The 23,094-nt window shown below is 34.9% G+C and overlaps 1 protein-coding gene across 1 annotated transcript in view; it reads left to right on the top strand.

Moving 5' to 3' along the window:
- MAN2A1 (mannosidase, alpha, class 2A, member 1) overlaps positions 1-23,094 on the top strand; it is a 162,313-nt gene that overhangs the window by 81,732 nt on the left and 57,487 nt on the right. The window contains exons 11-12 of the mRNA XM_011998208.1: positions 405-519; positions 930-997. Of these exons, the coding sequence (XP_011853598.1) occupies positions 405-519; positions 930-997 (183 nt within the window). The remainder of the gene's footprint in view (positions 1-404; positions 520-929; positions 998-23,094) is intronic.

Here is a 23,094-nt window from a genome sequence, read left to right on the forward strand (position 1 = left end):
TTTTATTCATTGTTAAAACCCTTGTTAGAACTTTTTCTAAAGTAGCAAGTCATGTTTTTTTGGTAGAATGCCTCAGAGTTATTGGGGTGATCCTACTGGATATTATTATTTGGTGCAATATTCATAGAAAGTATATGTAGTTTGAGTATGTTTATGTGTTTCAGGTGTGTCCAGAAAGCTTTCAGTTTTAAATGCATTCTTGTCGGTTGTATCTTCTGATTAACCATTTTTCTAAGTACTTAGTTCTGGGGGAAAAAAGAGCAGGTTTGTCATAAATTCATTATAGGTTTCACTTTGAATGCAAGATGAAGATACTGGTGGTTTGGCCATTATTAATGAAACTGAAAATATTGTATGCAGATTTTAAAATTATTTCTCAGACTAATAAAATTTTTGGTTTACAGACTTTTTCATTCATTAATGGTTTTGGAGAAGATAATTGGAACTTCCGCATTTTTTCTTATTTTGAAGGACAAACTCACATATGACTCTTACTCTTCTGATACCTTCCTGGAGATGGTTAGTGATTTCATCTATGGTCATCATAAAAATGTGTGATTTCATTGTTCTTGCATTAGCAAAGAGGATGAGAAGCTTAATTAAAAGAGACATTGAAATATAATTTTTTGTACAGTATTTGAAAGAATTTTTATTGCTTAATATAAATTACCTGTATGTTCATCTTTTCTATAAATATTTCAAACTATGTGAAATATATGGGGTTTTAGAATACTATTAAGATGTTAGTAAGGCAACTGGGCATTATAATTAGTTGTTTTGCTTGGCTTTAATTAGAAGCCCCTTGATATTTAAATTTTTATAAGTCCTTAATCTGTTCTTGCTAAACTTGAATTTGAATGATCTTCTGGTTTCAAGATGAGTCCGTAAAGTGTTAAGTAAAATTTAAAAATCACTGTTCATTTTTATAGGATTTGAAACAAAAATCACAAGATTCTCTGCCACAAAAAAATATAATAAGGCTGAGTGCGGAGCCAAGGTAAATTCATAATTTCTTACAAATGTTTACCACTTTCTGGCTTAATAGTTTTAGGTTTTATGGTTCTGGTTTTTAGTTAGCATGTATTTTGAGGCAATCAATTTATTAATTAAAAAACTCCTAAAAAATGGATTTTCTTTCATGACTGTGTTATGCTCAGGCTAATAGCTAACACAGTGATTAGTACATTGACTGCTGAATAAACTATTATAACAATATTTCTCACAGATATAAGGTATAGCATGATAAATATGTAGCTTATAAAACATTATCTCTGTAAAATTAATTTCAGATTATATCTTTTTTTGATTAACCTTTCATTTAACGACCTTGTCTTCATTAATCCCTGATCCTATTTTTAAATGAAAGAAGAAACTTTATTAATATTAGAAGATCAAGGTTTCTACTGTAAATTGTTCATTAGATAACTATCATTTTGCTTGTGAAACAGCCCTGTTTTAGCACTATTGATTTATGCTGAAGTAAATGGGAAGGGCATGCAGTGACCTTAAACCAGGGCATTTAACTGGTGGCTACCTAATAATTATAAAGAAATGCGTTATGTTTTATTGGTATTTCTTTAAACAGCAAGTTATCTGTTTTTAATAACCAAATATTTGTTGGTCGTTTCCCAGTTGACCCAGGCACACAGTGGTTATTTTTTGTAACATAACCTTTAACTGTCAGAATTGAGATATTTAGTACCCCCCTTACCAATTATAGGATAAAAAAAATAATTTCAAAGAGTAATTCATTATTTCAACTAAATGTATTTTATTAAAATTATTTAAAAATGAATGAAAGTATAGAGAATTTATAGTTGCTAGTTAAGGTGAGACTTTTTGTTAAGCATAGACTAAAACCTTAGTTGTCTAAATTTCTTTAGTAAGTAGAGACCTAAGATATATACAGCTTATTCCTTAGAATGAGATAATAAGTTTTTTTTATTTTAGTAACACTAATGTTCTCTGTAACACGGCACAAGCCGTAGGAGTTTTCAGATTGCCAGGTCGTAGTTCGGATGAAGGGATAATGACACTGAAAGAAATATTACTTATAAAAATTACAAAATGTTTTCTTTGTCTTAAAATAAGTTATGTTTTGATGCATTTGCGGTTATTTGCCTGTTCCTTAAATATTGTGTTCCTAGTAATCTCTGGCATTAGTAAATCTATTTGGCTTTAGGCATAGTTCTCTCATTTATTAACTTTTCTTTCTTTTTATATTTTGGTGGAGGAACATCTTTGTTTTTGCTGGTTATAAGAATAATATATGCTGCTGTAAGTGATTTGTGCCCCATCTCTGGGTGCTTTTATGGTGGGTGGGGTGAGGCAGGGCTGGAACTGTAATATAATAGGTCAGAGGAAAAGATGTTCCCTTTAGTTTCTCTCCTTCCTTTACTGTTTTTGCCTTAGCAAGTAGTAATTAATAATTTTGCCTTTCTAATGCCAGATAAGAAAGTTATGAAATATAGTATATTAATGAAAGAGAAAAATATTTTTAAGCTTTCATATTGAGGAGTTTTAACTACAGGTAAACATAAATGGAATTTTGGGGGCTATTAGTAAAATGATTGTTTTTCGATGTTTCTTTTTAAATAGTTTTTATTTAAATAGTATAGTGTTTATCTTCCTATTACTTCTTTACAATTCTTTTTTATCAAATATTGACTTTCCTATTTCTGTAGGTAGGTAAATTAGGAATACTTCTGATTGGCAGATTCTTATTTATTTTTATGCTTATTATCCATTTTGTAGGTTAGGGCTTCTTAGATTTTAGGTTTTAAAATCTATATTTTACTTGTTAGCTGCAAATTATTTTAGTTACTGATCTCTCAGTAAAAATGGATGAATAATGAAGGAATGATAGTGGCCTTTAAAATGGAAGAATTTGGTAGTTTTATTTAGCAGGCACTGAAACTAAAGTAATTGCCCTTTTCAGTTTTTAAATTGGAAGTTTTAGAGGTGTGGCTATGAGTCTTTGTCATATTCTTCATGAGTCTTCTTTAATGTTCTAAGGGTTGGCTTTGTTTTAGTTATAGACTCAGTTCCTATTTGAGTAACAAACTATCTAAATAAACCATGCATTCTCAATGGGGGAGATATTCTTTCCAAGATAGTGAAAATTGGTTTTTTGGGGATTCGAAGAAAATCTTATTCTTTTTAATATATAAAACATAGATACAGTACATAACAGGTAAACAGTTTGTGTGTGGCATTAAAATGGTATGTGGGTGATTAGTAAATGTCTAAAAAGAGTCATTAGGGAGGTGATAATGTAAAAAAGATTGAGAAATACTAACTTAAACCCATAGAATATAAATAATACATGTAAATTTGGTCATGCTGTTGTCAATATTAGTTATAGCAATAAACTTAATATAACTTACTTTGTGAGTATTTAAAAAGTAGTCCATGATCTGTTTAAAGTGACATTAGTACATGTTGATATGCCTAATTTAGTTTACACAGTTACATGAGCTATATCATGTGTGGATTCATAGTTTTTGTATAGAAAACAGTTACTTCAGAATATCAACTTAAGGTATTCTTAAAAAGTACTTAATTCCAGAAAAGCCCTCCCATAACCCATTGCCATTGGCTCGTCTAATGGTTCTCCCTGGATGACCTCCCAGCACCAATAATTTAATTTCTTCTGATTTTTCTCCATACATGCTTTCCTTTTGGATGCCAGTCTTGATTAAGAGTATTATTATCTTTTTAGTTATCTAGGTTCTGAAACCCCAGAACCTACTTTGACCTCTACCTTCTATTATTCCTTTAATTTTATCAGTTGGAGAGTTTTTTTCTTCTCATCTGTGAAATGCATCTTCCTTTTTCCTGTCACTTTTTAGTTCTAAGCCATACTTCATGCTTGAATTACTTCAACACTTTCTTACCTTTTTGTCTTCAATTTCTCTGTGCCCCTAATTTATTACATGAAGTTATCAGAGGAATCTAGCCAAAAACAGAGCTCTGAGAAAGTCACTTCTAAATTCAACATTCTCTAGGTACTTCTTACCTACTGAGGAAAGTCTGACCTGATGGTCAAATGTTTTAGTCGACTATTGCCTAACAAACTACTCTGAAACTTAATGTCTTAAATACAATGTATTATATTTCCCATGTTTCTGTAGAGAACTGCTGGGCAGTTCTTGCTTGGGGTCTCTCATACCATTGCAGGCAATTGGAGATTGGGAATGGAGTTCCCCAAAGATTTGACTGGGCTCGGTGTGCAAGAGGGCTCACTCACATTACTGAAAGTTAATGCTCCCTGTTGACTGAGGGTTCAGTTGGAGCTGTTAGCTGCCAATGCCTACACATGGCCTCTCCATATGACTTGGGCTTCTCTAACCATAGTGGCTGGTTCTAAGAGGGAGTATCTTAAGATTGAAAGTCTCAAAAGTGAGTTTTCTGGGTAGAAACAGCAAGACTTCTTAAGACCTAGCTTTGGAAGTCCTAGAAGGCCATTTTCATTACATTCTGTTGGTCAAGGAAGATTAGCCAAGATTCAAGGGGAGGGAATTACTCTCCATTTCTTGATGTGAGGAGCATGTATAGAAAGCAAAGGGAATGATGGTAGTCATCTTTGGAGAGTAGCTGTGACAGTTCACCTATAGGCTACCTCAGTTCATATACCTTTCATGTACAGAGTAACCTCACCCACCTCCCAATATGCCCAATACCTCATCCCATTACACTGTTAGCCCCAAATTTCTACCTAGATCAGGCCAAAGTGGGTCACTCATGGCTGGCAGTTAATGCTGGCTTGTTTCTTCCAGTATAATTATTTAAAGTTAATCACACTAGATTGTAAACTCCTTGAGAGTAGGAATTATTTCTTTATTTCTAGCATCATGCCTGTGGTATTATATGCAACGTAGTAAGAATAATACAGATTCATTGAAATATATTTAAATATTGACTGAAGAGAATATTAATCTTCAGACACCAGATATACATAGAACATGGTTCACATTCTATGTGAAAATGTGGTATCCTGGTATATGTTCTCCCTAGGTATTTCTTTGGTCTCATATTTGGAGTTTGGGTGCCAGAGTGCTTCCAAGTAAACTTTTAAGTACTACTACAAATAAAGATAAACAGTAATTCGATAAAGCTGGGAATTTGTATAACTGTCCTTTTAAGATTTTAGTTTTATACCATGAGACCTGAGAAATTTCAGATTGCATCTCAGCATCATTGCATTCTTACAGCATTAACTTCATTGAGATTGGATTTTGGGTGGCTATTCAGAATGGACGGATATGAAAGATAGTTCCAAATAGTTGATTGAATTGGCTTTATCAGATTGGTTTTCATATGTAAGACTTATTGTTATTATCAACATAGCCTGATTCTTCATTTTGTATTTTTAATATTATTATTGTAAACAATTCTTCTGGCAGTAATTATCTATTAGTTTAATGGGATTCAAGGCTTTATGTGAGTTTTTTTTTCTTTTGTTATCAACTTATTTTTATACCAAATAAGAATGTGTCCTAGAAAATATCTAATATCTCTAACCAGTTGTTTACACATAAGTTTTAAATGAAGAAGCCAAGCTTACAACCTTATTTTTATTTTTTGGAAATGGAATTTCTAGGAAAATAGAATTCTAACCGCTCAGATTGTGGCAGCATTATTTGATAGAGGCATTTGGAGCTTAAGGGCAGAAGTGAGATTCCATGACTTGAAAAGGCAGCTCTAGTCTGAGAAGTGAATCTGGTGAAAGAGCTGTCAGTGTACAGAGGGAGCGTACTTTGTGCTCAACTGTGGAGGAGATGGAAGAGTGTTAACCACGATAATTAGTCCAGGAACTGTCCTTAATAGCTCATGGATTATGATGGTTTAAGCTTGAATTTTGACATGTACTAGAAAACTAGTATATAGAAATGTCTTTCTATTAGTTAACAGAATAATGAGTGTAAAATGTCAGATTAAAGGTTTTCTTTCTTGAAAATGGTTGGCTATATTTTTTAATTATCCTAAAATAATTCAAGTCAATAATAGAATATAGGATTTGACATGCTGGACCCTCTCCAGCTTCTATTATTTTGAGAAAAGCTGAGATATCTTTACCTTTTAAATAAAGCTGCTTTGAACTTTTCTTTTGATGAGGGAATTGGTAACTGATGGTCCTAGAGACTTTTAAACACATAAAAACTAAGCTATTCTGTATTCCAGTCTAGTTTAGGTATATCTGGGCATTAATAGCACAGTGTATTTATGAATTTTATTGGATCTGAAGGATGAGTTTATAAACTGTCCTCTAGGATGCTTTTCTATTTAAATATAAAATTGCTTGTAAAAGATATTTGTATGTTTTCACCTATGTTCTGTCTCTGTTACGTGTTAACTTTGATTTTTTCAAGGTATAGGTTGGCTAGTTCCCTGATTATCCAGAAGCACTTTTCATCTTGTCTGTAGTCTGCTGGGGTGTTTTCAGAAAGCATGCTTTATCCAGAAGACTGAATAGAATATATTGTATTATGTAAATAACCAAAAGTTTCTTAAGGAATTCAAGGTACCTGCAAGATGCTACATAAGTTAATTTTATGTTGAAAATAGTTTGCATTGACTAGTGGTTGGTACTAGTGTTGGAGCAGTCAGGGCTCAGTAGCAATACAAAATAATCTTATTTGGTGTTTGCCATTCTAATTCAATCATCACGGGATTACATTTTGCCTAATTTTTCAAGAAAATATAAAGATCTCTTGGGTAGGAAATGACAAGAAAAGGCTCCACCTTTGTTCCAGTTCCCTCCACTCTTAGCATTTCTATTTATTTTATGACATTGGGAATGATGAGTATTAGTTCCTGAAATACTGTTTCAACCTCACATTGACTGAAATGAAATAACATCTGTTATATTAAAAAAATAGTTGACACTTCCAATTTACATGATGGCTGACTAGAGACCATGAGACTGACTCTCAGTTTCCCATTAAAGCTCATATGAAAATGTAGAAGATGATGAACAATTGTAGGAATACCAAAACCTTGGCTTGACAGTCAATGTATTGCCACAATCTAAGATGTCCACGAACTACAAAGCTGATAGAACTGGTCTGAAAAATGCAATTACTTGCTGATTAATGATAAGCAGTTTGAAATAAAAGCAACCTGCATGTCTTTTAAAGCAAGTATGGAGAATGATTCCTTTTCCTTTTCATAATGTCTATCCCCAAGGCTTTGAAATTCTGGGATTATATTAACTAGAAAGTGAACAAATATTTTTCTATTGGAAGAGTGCTACTTTTGAGGCTATTAGCAAGTTATGTAGCTTTTGTTTTGTTTTTCTTATTCCTCCCTGACTAAGGTCTCTGTTGACCAATCTTCATTTAATTGACCAACTAGATCAACTGATTCTTTTCATTCCTTTTCAGTGCCCATGGCAATGTGGCCTTGTAGCTAACAGGCTGTTAGCTAGCAGGCCAATGCACTTCCCTCCCTCCAGTCTTTCAGTTGTGTGATTATCATGAATCAGTTATTTATTCCTAAACAAGTTGTTCTTGTTATTTTTTTCTCATAAACCATTTTATTATGCTGATGAATTATGTAAAAACCCTTTTTTATGAAGTTGAGGACTTTGGAAGTATTCAGCAAAGGTGAGTCACTGACAAATATTGGTGAGATGATTGCAAAAGATTTGGGAAGAAATCATAAAAATGTAGAAGCAGCCTGCATTCAGATTTTCTTAATATTTTTGAGTTTAAGTTCTTGCTATACTTTAGAGAAACCTAAGCTTGGGACCACAGAAGATTATCACATGTTTGGTTATGCAGAGAATATGACAACTCCAATTACTGGTTCCATAGTCAAAGCAAAGGATTTGTATATTTTGAATATGATACACATATATATTACATGGTAAAGTAAAATATTAAGAATAACACATATATATCATAGTGATTTTCTACTTTAACTTTTATTTTCAGGTCAACTTTAACTCTTTCTGTTAATAGATCTATTGCCAGCCTTGATCACGTTGATGAAAGGGCTTCCACTGTGTCCATATTTTGCAATCAGTTTGGAGACTAAATCTGCCAGAAATAAATAAGCAGAAACAAGGGAACTTAGGATAGATCATTGAGCTAGGAAAGTCCTCTCAAGGAAATTGCTGTTGGTGGTGGCATGGGCCAGAAGAATACTGTGATATTCTTTGTTGAAGAAAGAAGCCTTCCCTTTGTTCAGAATCAGAGCTGGTATAGAAGACTAAATACCAATCAGGCACAGCCACCTTGGATATTAACCTTTTGGAAACTTGCAGTCAGGCTGGATCTATGCATGCGAGCCTATTATTCACTCTTTTTCTCCATCACTGAATCCTCTTTACATCCTTCATGGCATTATTAACAAACTGGCCATGTCATTTATTCCTTATTGTCTGCCTCCCTTGCTAGAATAGCAGCTCGATCAGGGCAGAGATTTTGTTTGCTTTTGCATCCCCTGACAAATACCTGGCACAAAGTAGGTGTTCAACAAATATTTGTCAAATAAACTAACTCTACGTAAGAGAAGGACTTAAGCTAATACCAAAATAAAAAGGACCAAGGGTAGTTTTAGTAAACACAGAGTCTAGGTGAATGTCTACTTCTTTGAGGATAAGTGATTGAATGGTTATCATAGGAGAGCTGTGAAAAAGCTGTACAGACTGATTAAAAAATAGGGTGCAGCATGATGACTCAGAATAGTATCTTACTTATTAAAATGATTTATTACATAGATTAGATGAAATTTTTTTTTTAAAAGAGGACCTGGAATTCTCAAAAAGTTTTGAGTTACAATCTCTGAGGAATATGAAACAAGGTGAAACACTGAAACAAAAAGATGACAAAGAAATGAAAATGAAAATATTTGAAAGAGGGGAGGAGTGAGATAAGGAGAGATTGTTGGAGGGGCAATAACAGACCATCTTCACTAGTGATGCTGAAGAGTAAAGCTGACACTGAAAGAAGGTATAGATGTGGAAAGAAAAGTCCATGAGATACTTTTTTAAGAATGTAGACAAAAGGAAGACAAATGCCAACAATGAGAAGAAAGATGATGATAGGTATGGAGGACAACATTCCAACAAAAGAATTAAAAAACTTTAGGAAAAAATTACAGCAGAGGCAATGATCAAAGCTATAATTGATGAAAAGTTTTCTGAGCTGAAAAGACCTCCCTTTATAGATGAAGAGGGATGAGTGCTGGGTAATAAAAATGAAAAAAGAGCCACCCCGAGTACACCATGGTAACTTAGTTCAATTAAAAGGAAAAAGGACATATTAAAAAAGTGCCCAGGCAGAAAGACGATATTGTATAGTATAGAACAAATGCTAGACTGACTTAGGAAGACTATAAAGTTTTGAAATAATTTTATACTCACAGTTTTCTCTCATATGTGAAGGTAGTAGAGAGACATTTTCAGATATGAAAACACAAAACATACCACAGGCACACTTCCCATATTTTAAAAAAAATTTTAAAAATTTCTTGATGAGTCAATTCAGCTGACTGATAGATGAATTAGAATTAACAATTAAAAATAAAGAATTAAAAAGGCATTGAAAGCAGTTAGACATAGTGAAATCTAGATCATTATTGTCAATTTTATTGTCATACTGAAGGTAGAAATGTCTATTTAGTTTTGATAGAATTTAACAGCACCGTGGATCTGTGGCTTCAGGTTATGTTAATGCCTGAAAGAGGTGGAGAGGCAGGAGCATATAAGAGATCCTAAATAATAGTTTTTCATCAAGAAGAGAAAAAATACCAACTTCTGGTGAGAGTGATATTTCCTATTCCATTGCCTTCACTTACTATCAGTGTACTGTTAACTCTTCAAATATCTGTCTCTGCTGAGACAAGTCTTCTAAGTTCTAGACCCACAGGTCAAGTGGATAGCTCTCTTGGGATGGCCCATTAGCAGCTCCACTTCACAGTGTTTAAAATGGAACTCCTCTTCCCTGCTTGAACCTGTTATGTGATCCCAAGCTCTTTCAATTTTAGAGTGACCAGATATGACAGTTTTTTTACTATTGGCCTCTTTCACTCTCAAAAGTGCATTAGTTTGCACAATAAATTATGGGGCTACCCTGATCATCTTCATCTTTTCACTTTCAACTAGTATCCAAACACATGGTAGACCTTTTCATTCTGTGTTTTTTTTTTTTTGACAGAGTCTTGCTCTGTCGCCCAGGCTGGAGTGCAGTGGCACTATCTCAGCTCACTGCAAGCTCTGCCTCCCAGGTTCATGCCATTCTCCTGCCTCAGCCTCCCAAGTAGCTGGGACTAGAGGTGCCCGCCACCATGCCTGGCTAATTTTTTTTTTTTTTTTTTTTTTTTTTTAGTAGAGACTGGGTTTCACCGTGTTAGCCAGGGTGGTCTCGATCTCCTGACCTCGTGATCCACCCACCACAGCCTCCCAAAGTGCTGGGATTACAGGTGTGAGCCACCGTGCCCAGCCTCATTCTATTTTTCAAATGTGTCTCAAATTTGTCCACTTCTCTTCATCTTCAGTGCTACTACCCTGCTTCAGACTGCTATTATCCCTCCCCTGGGTGACAGGTAATAACCCTGTGACAGATGTGCCTGCCTCACACATTTGTTGGAGGGGTTAAATATGGTTATGTGTATGAACTTCATAGTATGGGACCTAGTGCTTAACAGGCACTTAACTAATATTAGCAATGATGTTGTAACTTAGCTCAAAACCCTTCTTTTTTCCTAAGGATAAACTCTAGACTCTTTAACGTGGCTTGTGTGCCTGCATTTTTATCTCTCTCGCATCATCTCTTGCATTACCTCAGTCTGCACTATGCGTTACCTCAGTCTGCACTATGTGCTCCAGCCCTACAATGACTCTCTTCAGAGCACAACAATTCAGAAAACTATCAATTCTTGGACACTCCATTTTTTGTTGTATTACCTCTACATCTTTACTGCCTGGGGGTAAAAAAAAACGAGGTCGGGCGCAGTGACTCACGCCTGCAATCCCAGCACTTTGGGAGGCCGAGGTGGGCAGATCACCTGAGGTCAGGAGTTTGAGACCAGCCTGACCAACATGGAGAAACCCCATCTCTACTAAAAATACAAAATTAGTCGGGCATGGTGGCGCATGCCTGTAATCCCAGCTACTTGGGCTAAGGCAGGAGAATCACTTGAACCCATGAGGTGGAGGTTGTGGTGAGCCAAGATCACACCATTGCACTCCAGCCTGGGCAATAAGAGCAAAACTCCGTCTCAAAAACAAAAACAAAAACAAACAAACAAAAAAAAACAAAACAAAAGCAAAGAACCAAACCACAACAAAAAATCTCCAATATTGGCCAGGTGTGGTGACTCACGCTTATAATCCCAGCACTTTGGGAGGCTGAGGTGGGTGACTCCCCTGAGGTCGGGAGTTTGAGACCAGCTTGGCCAACATGGCGAAACCCCATATCTACAGAAAATACAAAAATTAGCCGGGTGTGGTAGCATGCACCTGTAATCCCAGCTACTTGGGAGACTGAGGAAGAGAATCGCTTGAACAGGGAGGCGGAGGTTACAGTGAGTCAAGATTGCACCAGTACACCAGCCAGGGCAACAGAACGAGGCTCTGTCTCCAAAAAAAAAAAACCACCTTGGACTTCACCTCCAGATGCACCCGAGTGTGCACACACAGACATGCACATGCACACATACACCATTTGCCTGATACATTTCTGATTGTCTTTTTGGACTCAGCTTAGATGTTACATCCTCTCGAAACTTCGTTGAGATCCTTGAAGCTAGGTGGTGTTCTCATATGCCTCCATGGGACTGTGTGTTTACCCAGTAACTGCCTGCGTAATAGTCCTCTGAAGAGACTTACTATAAACCTCTTGCAGGTATGGGTTGGTCTTGTTCATCATTCCAAAATGGTGCCTATCAAATCTTTAAGGAAAGTGACCTACTGCCAGTAGCATTTGAGCTAGGAATTGCACTGGAGGGAATCTGTCATGCACAAATAATCATATATGGAGGTGGAGAGAACTTTGGACAAGGACATGCATTTCAGCTTTGTTTATCATGTGAACAAATATTTTAAAAGACTTAAATGTTTATCAGTAATAATGAGTTGGTCAAATAGTCTACATTTGTGAGTTATATAGAAAGATTTTTTGAAGATGCCTAAATTAGCATTTCTTTTTGTAATAAAGAGAACATAGGGCTGGTAAATTCTGGGATTTTAGCTTAAGTTTTTATGAAATCTGTGTTTTCAAGTTTTTTGGAGAAAATGAAGATGAGTTGTTTGAAGTTATGAATGGTTGAGTGAAATATGGAAGAAGTGCTTGGTACATAGGAGTTATTTGCTAAACTAATAACTAAAAATTGGAGGTGGAGAGGGTGAAAATTCTGAGAAAAAGTCTTGTAATCATCAGGCAATTAAATAATTTATCCATAGTGATTAACCCTTATGGGAATAGTTCTGATTTAGAATCATCTTGCATTAATCATTTTCTTCTTTAAAGGTGAAGTTTTTTGTACTTGTTGGCTTTCCTTTGTTACCCAATATGACTTCTTACATGTATAGTGTTTGATTTTGTATTGCACTGAACTGCATACAACAGAAACCTTATTACAATGGCTTCTGAAGAAAGCCTTTTATTATTATTATTATGGACAAGTTTCAAGGTAGGTAGTCTAGGGCTCATGATACGTTCCATGGTGTCATCAAAGGTCCAGGCTGCTTTTACCTGTTAGCTCTGCCACTGTTAGTCTGTGGCTCTTGTTCTTGTAAACTCAGGATTGTTCCTGCTTCTACATACATTATATCTGTGTTTCATCCAGAAAGAGGGATGATGAGCAAAGGATGAAGGTCATGGCAGTTGGGATAAACTGAGGACTCAGTAACTTTCTCAGAATTTCCACATACTGGAATTCTAATTACATGTCATTGTTCAGAACTAGGTCACATGTCTGCATCTAGCATGGTGAAACAGTTTTTTGTTGTTGTTCATTTTGATTTTGTTTTTTAAGCTATGACTGTTGCCATCCTAAATAAAATTGGCTTTTTATCAGTAAAGGAGAAAGTGATAATGGTTGTTGGGTAGGAAGGAGCAGCATCTGCAAATTAGATTCATTAACTAGATCAAAGAGCAGCTACCAGATTTTCTATCAGCTACTCTTCCTTGGTCACTTCAGCTCAGGGACTGGAGTTGTGTTCTGAACACTCTAGGAACACGTCTATACTGAATAAATCAGTAATGGTGGTTAGAAATTTCTTTAAAACGTGTTCTCAAGACTTAGCAGTTAGGTAGGAAAATCATAGCAAACACAATGAAACTGAAAAATTTTCTGCATATTCTAAAACCAAAACATAATTAGATGCTGCAAAATTAAAAATTTAAATAGATAAAAGCTCATAAAATAAGAGCATATATATCCAGTTGGGATTTGGGGTATTTAAATATTAAGAAAATAGAATATTTATTCTTAAACATTTCCTATTTCTTTGTAGGACTGTGTGGGCCTATGTTAAAATATAGTTCCTTATTCTTTGATTCATACATTCATTCATTCAATGACAGATTTACTTTGTATTTCTGTCTTGGGCAGCACTGTACTGGTATGTGTTCATATTTTGTTGCCTCTTTCATTTCTTCTTGATTCTTTCTTGCTCAGAACCTACACAGGCAAGGTCTCTTTTCTAAGTGACCTGTAACTTATACTGTGCTGTGTAGACTACCCATAAGACAAACCCTCAGTGCCTTACCTGAAATCTTCAAGGGTAGATGTATGTGAGGGTTCAGAATTCTTTTTAATTTTAGGAAAGTACTGTGCATGTGTGGCATATTATTGCAGAGTCTCCTTTGAAATTTCTGAATGTTCTGATCAAATGGGATAAATAAAGATTCTATAAAGCTTCATGTCAGTTCTGTTTAGATTTACCACCAAATGAGTTATAAAAAAGCTTTTGATTTTTTCAGAGCTTTTTGGATTTCACAGTTTAGAGATTGTAGATATGTAGAGTATTAGATTGGGAGAATTATGAAATTGCTTAAAATAATTAGTAAGCTTCCTAAAAAGATGCATTATAGCAGAAACCATTTTGACTCTTCTAAATGGCATTGATTGTTACTATCATCCATGCTTGGGTGCCTCAGCTTTTCTTTGTTCTGATTCCCATCATTTCAAAAATCTGTTAAAAAATGTCTGTCTCTCAAGAAATCTTTGTTAGCTGAGCAGTGCTCTTCACTCTTTTGTACCACATTCTCTAAACATGTAGGTGTTTAGGTGTTGACTTTTTTTTTCTTTGCAAGAATTCATTCCTTGACTTTACTGAGTGTTGTAGCTTCCTAATTATACTTCAAGCTTCCCTCGTCGTCAGAATTCATTTTTTCAAAAAATTTGTCATTCTATTCTTGCATCTCCTAAAATAATGCTTTTTACAATTCTTGCATCAGGCAGTTTAAAGTTTATGATAGGCTACCTAATACAATATAATTAAATATATATTTTTACTGTCATTTAGAAGTTTGAAGAAAAATGTTTGTCATTAGGCTATTACCAGTCTCACACATTGATTTTTAAGTGATATACAGTGTGGGATTTTGCCTTAGTGCTTTAACAGCATAGGATTTTAAATCATTGTTTTCTTCAATTTCACATGAACCGTAAAAGAATCTTCCTTACCAGGCCCTTATAATTTAGTCTGCTGTGATTTTGTTTTTAGGTACAAAATTCTTTTAGATTTTATTTGTGAAAGTGATTAAACAGATAGATTGCATTTAAAGTTCTATTTTTTATTTTTATTTCTTGAAAAATAAGGGTAGAGTAGCTTAATGTTCAGAGACCACCTGCTAAATTGCCTGGTTAGTCTGTGTTTTAATCGATTTTTTATTTATATTTTAAGTTGGACTTTCTTAATTAACTAATTGCATGGTTCTAGTTTATTGTCAGATTATTATACAATGAATTCAGTCTACAAAGTGTGTTTTAATTGTGTGGTTTTTGTGTGGTAAGATTAAAGTTATTTTGCTTGTTTCTTATAAATAACATCTTCATCCATCAAGGACCATAATCAGGAAAATGCAGAAGATGGGGAGGAAAAACAGGTGCTCATATATATAGAATTATGATGAGATATTTTGGTATATTAAAATATGAAGGCAGAATTGGCATGGGAAGTACCACATAAAATGTATAAAGGATTATAATAATTTCTAGTTAAGATATTTGGAAATACATAACTATGTAACTGAAGAAAAACTTTGAAAAGAAGATGAGGTGGTATCAAAGAATAGCTGGCGTTAGTTTTGGTGTGTTTACTAGATAATATAAATTTTGAATGATTCTGTTTTGCTATTGCTGTAGCACCAACATTTGAAGTTGTATAAAGTACTATGAAAATGTTAAACTAAATATCTGGAGTACGAGTGATTTTTTAAAAATGATTTCTATTGGAGTGGGAGTAATTGATGGTTACGTGAGATTCCTTCAGTAGCTTATTGTTTTCAGTTTCTTGCAAACTTAGTTCTCTGTCCACTTTCCATTTCTTTTCCTCCTGGTGGCCATCATGTCTTCTAAAATAGTAACATAAAGCTAATTATTAACCCAAAGCAGTTCAGAACATAAACTAAAGTGATGTGGCATATTTCAAAGTCTTCCACTCTTCTGAACTAGATTTTTTTTCCTTCTAAATGCAGATTAATAAAGCGTGCACAACAAGAGGAACAAGGAAAAGGATTTTAGTGAAGGTATCCTGATCCTGAAAAAGTCAGGGAGGGCTTCAAGCCCATCTTGGACTTCAGAACACTTCACAACTTTGTGGTAAAAGAAACATTTTAAATAGAGCCTTTGGACTTATTTATTTCATCCTTATTCAGAGAGTAGCACTTTATTTTTATTTTTTATTTTTTTTAGGCAAGACAATTGTGTGTGAAATCGGGTTATTTTTCAAACTGAAACATATCTGGGTTTCAGATTTGTTGTAGGTACTTAGTCTATACTCAAAATATTACAGGTAGTTGGTTGGCTTGTGTGTTTTTATTTGAAATGTGTTCTTTTATCCCTTGTGACATTGTGTTTGCGTTCACCGTGAGTGATGTTTTCTCTAGTGTTTTGTACCTTTAATCGGTTCATTGGGTTGTATAGTAGGGAGTCTTTCCTAGGACCAATATTGTTTCTAAAAATACTTCGAAAGTAGAAAGTGGTTTGTGTTTTATTGTTTTCATATTTTTTACCAGTTATATGATGGCTTACTAATGGGAAGAGATGTAGCCCTAGTAAAAATTTGTTGTTTCCTCCTCTATTCACCTGGAAACCTCACACAGGATAGATTTCGTTTGTCAACACAGATAACAGAAAGTGAATACAAACATCTTTGCCATTTCTGTCCTAAACAACAAAACAGTCTTATTTTACTGTGTTAACTTTTTAAGATCTTTTTTATTTGTGAAAATTAGGTTGTTTACGTACTATGTGTTCTTCCAAAGTTACAGAGTTATATTCGTTGGAGAAATGAAATTTTCTTCCAGTAGATGAAAATTATATTTTGATTGAACATCATTCCTTATGCAGTCACCCATAAATATAATGTCTTTTGCTGTTTTTTCAGAAAATGGCTACAGATGTGATTTCTGAATTGACAAGGAAATAGAACATCTTAATGTTTTAGGTAAAACAGATGGTATTTTTGTTTTAGGCAAAACTCTCTCAGAGTGAAAGCAACTTAATTGGTGACAAGACTCTTGGGGTCAGCCAAATTAGATACAATTTGTGTTTGTTTCTTTTTGTTGCTTTAATATCAAAAGTTTTAGAATACTTGGAATATTTATTCTTTTGTTGACTTTACTATTTTCTGTTGTGTACTGGAAATAGTTGTAAAATTTTTCGATCTTTATAAAAATTGTAAGTCCACATATTTATTCTGCTTCGGTTATATTTATGGTCTTAGAAGTGCTTTTTGCATTGTGAGAAGTCCCTGAAATTTGTAGTTCTACTTTTCAGGGTTAACATTTTCATTTGTAGTTTTGAGTTGCATTTGCAACTACAAATTCTGTGGATATTGATACCAACTCTGTTATTTCTATGTCATTGAGCTCTAGGCAGATCTCCCTGTCAGATGCCTGGAATTTCTGGAGCACAGTGTTGTGAAGGGAGCCTTGCGTTGAGAGTTAGGGGACTGATTCTAGCTCCATCTTTGTCACTAACCAGCTCATATTTTTGGAACTTCAGTTTCATTTGCTTTCTATATTTGGCAGGAGTGTTAAATAGGTAATCAATCCCCGAGGTCACATCCAGTTAACATTGGGTTTTTTTGTCTAAGTATTAATCATTTATAAAGCATTCATTTGGATAAACACCAGGAAAGGAAGTTTTGAGGAAGAAACTACTCTGAACAATAACCAAGTGTTTCCAGTAACTGGTACATAAGATAAAGAATCTGTCTTCCAAGATATCTCCAGTATTCCAAAATGAAGACTATTATGTAGCAAATTTTCTTTTTACCACCTCTTACAGAAATTCAAAACTGAGTAGTGAAAGAACCGCTTGTGTTTTCATCATAGCAACCAGGGGAAGTAGCCTAATCCTCACCTCCAGGAAACATCCTTTACCCCTGTCTTGCCACTGCAGGTGGGGAGGCTTTGGAGTGAAGGTTCTCTGCTGGGGTGAATATAGAGCAGTCTGATAAGACTGTGTTCAGAGAGACAGCGGGAGGGTAGTGGGATTCTGAGTGCTCCAGGTGCTGCATCAGTGCTTCTGGCACATGCACCCTGACTGCCTTACCCACTGGAGGGAGACAGCAGGTCACCTTCCCTGCCTCTGACTGCCTGACTGATTCAGTTTGAATCCTGGCTATACCATTTCAATGGCTACATAACCATGAGTGGGATACAGAACCATTCTATGCTTCTGTAAAATAGACTTGTAAAGTAACTGTTTGCTCAGCACTGTTTTAAGGCTAATTAAGTGCTAGCTGTTGGTATTATTATCATCATAGTTGCTATAATTACCATAACATCAGAAAAACTCTGCCAGTAGCTAAGTCATTTACTTAAAGATAGCAAAAATATTCATTAATACAATTTTATATTTGACTTACTGCTTTGTCTATTAGTATTATAAACAAACATAACTCTCTGCCCATCTGCCCAAGTAATATTTTCTTTTTTTTTTTTTTTTGAGACGGAGTCTTGCTCTGTCACCCTGGCTGGAGTGCAGTGGCGCGATGTCGGCTCACTGCAAACTCCGCCTCCTGAGTTGACGTCATTCTCCTGCCTCAGCTTCCTGAGTAGCTGGGACTACAGGCGCCCGCCACCACACCCGGCTAATTTTTTGTATTTTTACTAGAAACGGGGTTTCACCGTGTTAGCCAGGATGGTCTCAATCTCCTGACCTCGTGATCCACCCGCCTCAGCCTCCCAAAGTCCTGGGATTGCAGGCGTGAGCTACCGCTCCTGGCCGCCAAGTAGTATTTTCTAACATATAGCTTTCTAGAATATTTACTTAATAATATCATATTTTCCTTGCCATTCTTAGTTTAGAAACTAAGAATTTATTAGTAATATTTTGTGGAATTCTTGCATTTGAGGAGAATAAGGTATTTGCAGAAATCGCTTAGTTGCCAACAGCAATTTTAGGTACTGTGGTCATACTGTTTTGTGAAAGACAACTTTATATTTGCATTTGATCATGCAACATGCTTGTTTACTTTCCTTTTGAATCTTTTCCTTGGACAAATGGCTCTCCATAGGATGATAGGTTCATAATATTTTTGTCCATGATTTTAAGAATGATTTCTCCTAAATACAGAGAAAGGTGTGAAATAAACTTTCGTGTGTTAGGAAGGTTGGGTAGCATTTATGTACTACTGTATCCAAGTAAAATTCTAATTTTTATTGCTGAGAGAGTGTTCTGTACCTTAGTGTTGAATTTTTTTTTTCTTGTTAGAGCAGGCCATATTTGTTACTTAACCAGCTAGTAGCTTCCAGAAACCGTCATTTAAAATTTTTCCCTTGGAATACAGGAGAGAGGGCAAAGGGCTAGACCCACTTCATTTAATCTTTGCTTGGTCCCAGTTCCAAGGACCCCAAGTTCTTCTTGCTTGTTACTCTTTGCTCACCTCCCTTCTGTTTTCCAGGACTCAGGATTTTCTTTTATATATCCTTGGTGGTATGAAACTGGAAGTTAGTCCTCATTTTCAACACGAATAGTGTAACCTGGTGTATTAGTTTCCTGTTGCTGCTATAATAAATTACCAACAAACTTAATGCTAGTAAAAAACACATAAATGTATTATCTTATAGTTTTTGGGGTCAGAAGTTCAAGATCATTTTCACTGGATTAACAAAATATTGGTAGGGCTGTTTCCTTCTGGCGTCTCTGAGGGGAGAATCATTTCGTAGCCTTTGCCTTTTCTAGAGATGACCTGCATTCCTTGGCCTGTGGCCCCTTCCTTGTACATCCCATCCACTTGCTTTTGTTGTCACATAGTCTTCTTCTCTGTTGGATCATCCCTCTAATAAGGACCCTTGTAAATACATTGGGCCCACCTAGAAAGCCTAGAATGAGCTTCCCATACCATGAGCTGTAATTTAATCACATCTGCAAAGTGTTTTCTGCCGTATAAGGTAGCATTCGTAGGTTTTGGAATTAGGACATGGACATCTTGGGGTCATTATGCTCCCTATCTTACCTGGAAATCTGATTTTTAAATTTCCAGTGGAAAAATTGATCTGTCTGTTTTCACCTTTCCTGCCTAGGCTGTCAACTTTAAGCTATCTACTTCGTCTTCCTGCTTTGAGCCTTCACCTCTTAAATTCTTTCTCCACCTGGCAACTAGAAGTAGGTGTTAAAAAGGAAAATTTAACCATGTTAAACCTTTTCCATCAACTTCACAAAAAGCTCCAAGCTCCTTGTAATGACTAAAAGACAACCCACTCACCACTATGACTTGAGTTTTATCTCCTTTTCTAACTTCATATAATTGCATTTTAGAGGTTCACTTTACTGTGTAGCTTCTAGTGGTAGTGGCCTATATATCTTGAAAATAACATTATTTCCTGTATATCTGTGGCTTTATAACTAGAAAGGATTTGCCTGCTTCCTTTGCCCTTTAAAAAATTTCTTTGTTTTTGATGTTATTGTTCTGAATTTTTCTAATAAACATGTAACTTCTTGTAGAATAGTGTTTATACCCAAAGCTACTAAAAGGATTTCTAGCATATTCACTGATAACCCTAGAACCTAAAGGAGGTAACTATTAATAACAGTTTCTTTTTAGAATTTTATATATTTTTATATTTCACTGATTATTATTTGTATGTAATTCAGAATATTCTTTTGTATTTAATAATGCAACATTTTATTTAAAAAATCTTTATATCTAATGATTATTAATATTCTAATTCATAAGTATACTTTTAATCGTTAATGTGTTCCCTCAATTTAATATTATATTGATTAGCTAATATGTTTTGGATAGTATTGTTTAGATATTTACATTGTTTAGCTGTGGAAATAGTTAAAATATTTTTTGTTTACTGTATTTCTGTTTTTCTCCTTACACTAATTTATTTATTTATTTTTGAGACAGAGTCTCACCCTGTCACCTAGGCTGAAGTGCAGTGATGCAATCTCAGCTCACTGTAACCTCCACCTCCCGGGTTCAAGTGATTCTTGTGCCTCAGCCTCCTGAGTACCTGGGACTACAGGCACGCGCCACCATGCCAGCTAATTTTTTTATTTTTAGTAGAGACAGGATTTCGCCATGTTTGCCAGGCTGGTCTCAAACTCTGTACCTCCGGTGATCTGCCTGCCTTGGCCTCCCAATGTGCTGCAATTACAGGCATGAGCCATCACACCTGGCCTCCTTACACTAAATTTCTAAGAGTAGGAATCATTGGATTAAAAGACTATTTTTAAGTTATAGTGTTTTCTGATTATAAAATTATAAATGCTAGATAGAAGAAATGTATAAAGTATGAAAAATAATTATAATGCTACCACCTAACAATAGGTATTGCTAATATTTTGGTAAGTCAAGTTATTTTTCTCTTCTTTCTTGCCTTCTTTTATAAGATGATTTTAATATTCTTTTAGTATTTACATAGAGAAGCATACATGACTTATAATCTAATTCAAATTATTACTTTTGTGTTGTTTTATGTTATCATTTATATTTTCTTATATATTTACCTCTCTTTGTGCTCTTCATTTTTCCCTGCAATCTCATGTTTCACTCTGTGATTATTTTCTTTCTGCCTGAAGACTTAACACTTCTTCCAGTACAAGTTTGCTGGTGACCCATACACTCGGTTTTTATTTCTCTGAAGGTATCTTTATCACTTTCTAAGAAAATTTTTGCTGGATATAGATTTTTAGGCTGGCAGTATTTTTTTGTTTCCTCACCACTTCAAATATGTAATTCCATTTTATCCTGGCTTCCTTAGTTCTTTTGGCATGTCAGCTGATGATCTTATTGTTGTTTCTTTGAACAGTGTAATCTTACTTTTACTGACTGCGTCTCAGATTTTGCCTTTTCATGGTGGATTTAACATGACACACCAGGTGTATTTGCCTCATTTGGGAATCACAGAGTATTTTTTGTATCTGTGGGTTAGTCCCTTTCTTTAGTTTTGGAAAATTCTCAGCTATTGAGATAATTCTGTTGTGCTATTTTCTCTTTTATTTCCATCTACACATATCCTATTTCACATATTAGATCTTTTCACTGAGTTGCCTGTGTCCCTAACATTCTTTTCTGCATTTTTTTCACCACTTCAGTTTGTATATTTTTTATTGACTTCTCTTTTGCTGAGTTAAATATATTTATTCTGCTATTGTTAAAAACATCTGTGGAATTTTTAATTTTAAATATTTATCCTTTAGAATTTCATTTGATTATTTTGTAATATGTTCATTTCTGTGGTAAAATTCTCTATCTTGTCTTCTATTCATGTTTTTCTGTTTCCTTGGACATACTAATTATGATTTTAAAGTCATGTCTGCTAACTTCAATATCTGGGTCATGTATGGTTCTAGTTTCTTTTTTTTCTTGGTGTTTAGTCATGTGGCTCTGTATTTGGTGATGCCTCTTAATTTCATATTGAGTACTAGACAATTGTGCATAAAATTTAGAGAGACTTCTAGAAAATATCTTCTTCTAGATAGATATTGTTCCAATCAAGGACTGTGTTAAATTGAGACTGATTTATTCAACCTGTTGTTCACCTGGCTTTCTAAGTAAGTTTTCAACTAACAGCCTGCTTATATTCTGTAGGCCCTATCCCCTGGTGGGTTCTGGAATGTCATGAGATGTCTCTGCTCTACTTTTCAGAGACTTTCTGTTTAGGTTTGAAGCTTCCCTTTCTGCGCAGCCTCAGTATTTGGCACTTGTCGTAATGAAAAAATCAACTGTGTACCTGAAGCCTCCCAAAATCTCCACAGAGTGCTCTTTTGACCTCTGTTCCCCAGTGATTTCTTCCAGACTTTTCACTAGGTTTTGCATGGAACTCACAGCCTCTCCCTTGCTGAGAACTGGCATGCCCCAGAGTGAAAATGACTGCCGAAGGCTGGTCACTTTTCGGAAGTTTTTTCCTCTCCTCAGCAGTTTTCTGTTGCCCTCAGGCAAATGATTATTACTGTTTTTATCTGGCTTTTCTCGTTGGCTAGTAGAAGTGAGAGCTCTCGTTTGTTGACAGCTACTCCATTTCCCCTGGAAGTGGAAACATCATTTATTTCTCAACTTCAATTTGACAAAAGTAAAATGCTCACCTTTTTTTTCATTTGAGTGTGTATATTTCTGTTGATTTGTAAGAGCACTTTACAAGTTTTACTAATTTATTTATTTTTTTTTAGTTTTTGTTCTTTAATCTTATTTTTATGATAGAAAAATTTTTAGGTTTTTGTTACCAAATCTGTCAGCCTTTTACTTCATTGTATTTTTCAGTTATGGCTAGAAAGACCTTTTGTACCACAGATTATATATTTATTTTTTCTACTAATTTTGTATCTTTTTTATGTTTGAAAATTTACGTTTATCTGGAATCAGTGTTGGCATATTGTTTTAATGTATCTATGTAACCATTTGTCTTGCTCATCTATTATTAAGGATGTATGTATATTATAGAACTGTTTTGCCCA

The sequence above is a fragment of the Mandrillus leucophaeus genome, unplaced genomic scaffold (assembly GCF_000951045.1).
Source record: "Mandrillus leucophaeus isolate KB7577 unplaced genomic scaffold, Mleu.le_1.0 Scaffold560, whole genome shotgun sequence".
Taxonomy (NCBI): Eukaryota; Metazoa; Chordata; class Mammalia; order Primates; family Cercopithecidae; genus Mandrillus; species Mandrillus leucophaeus.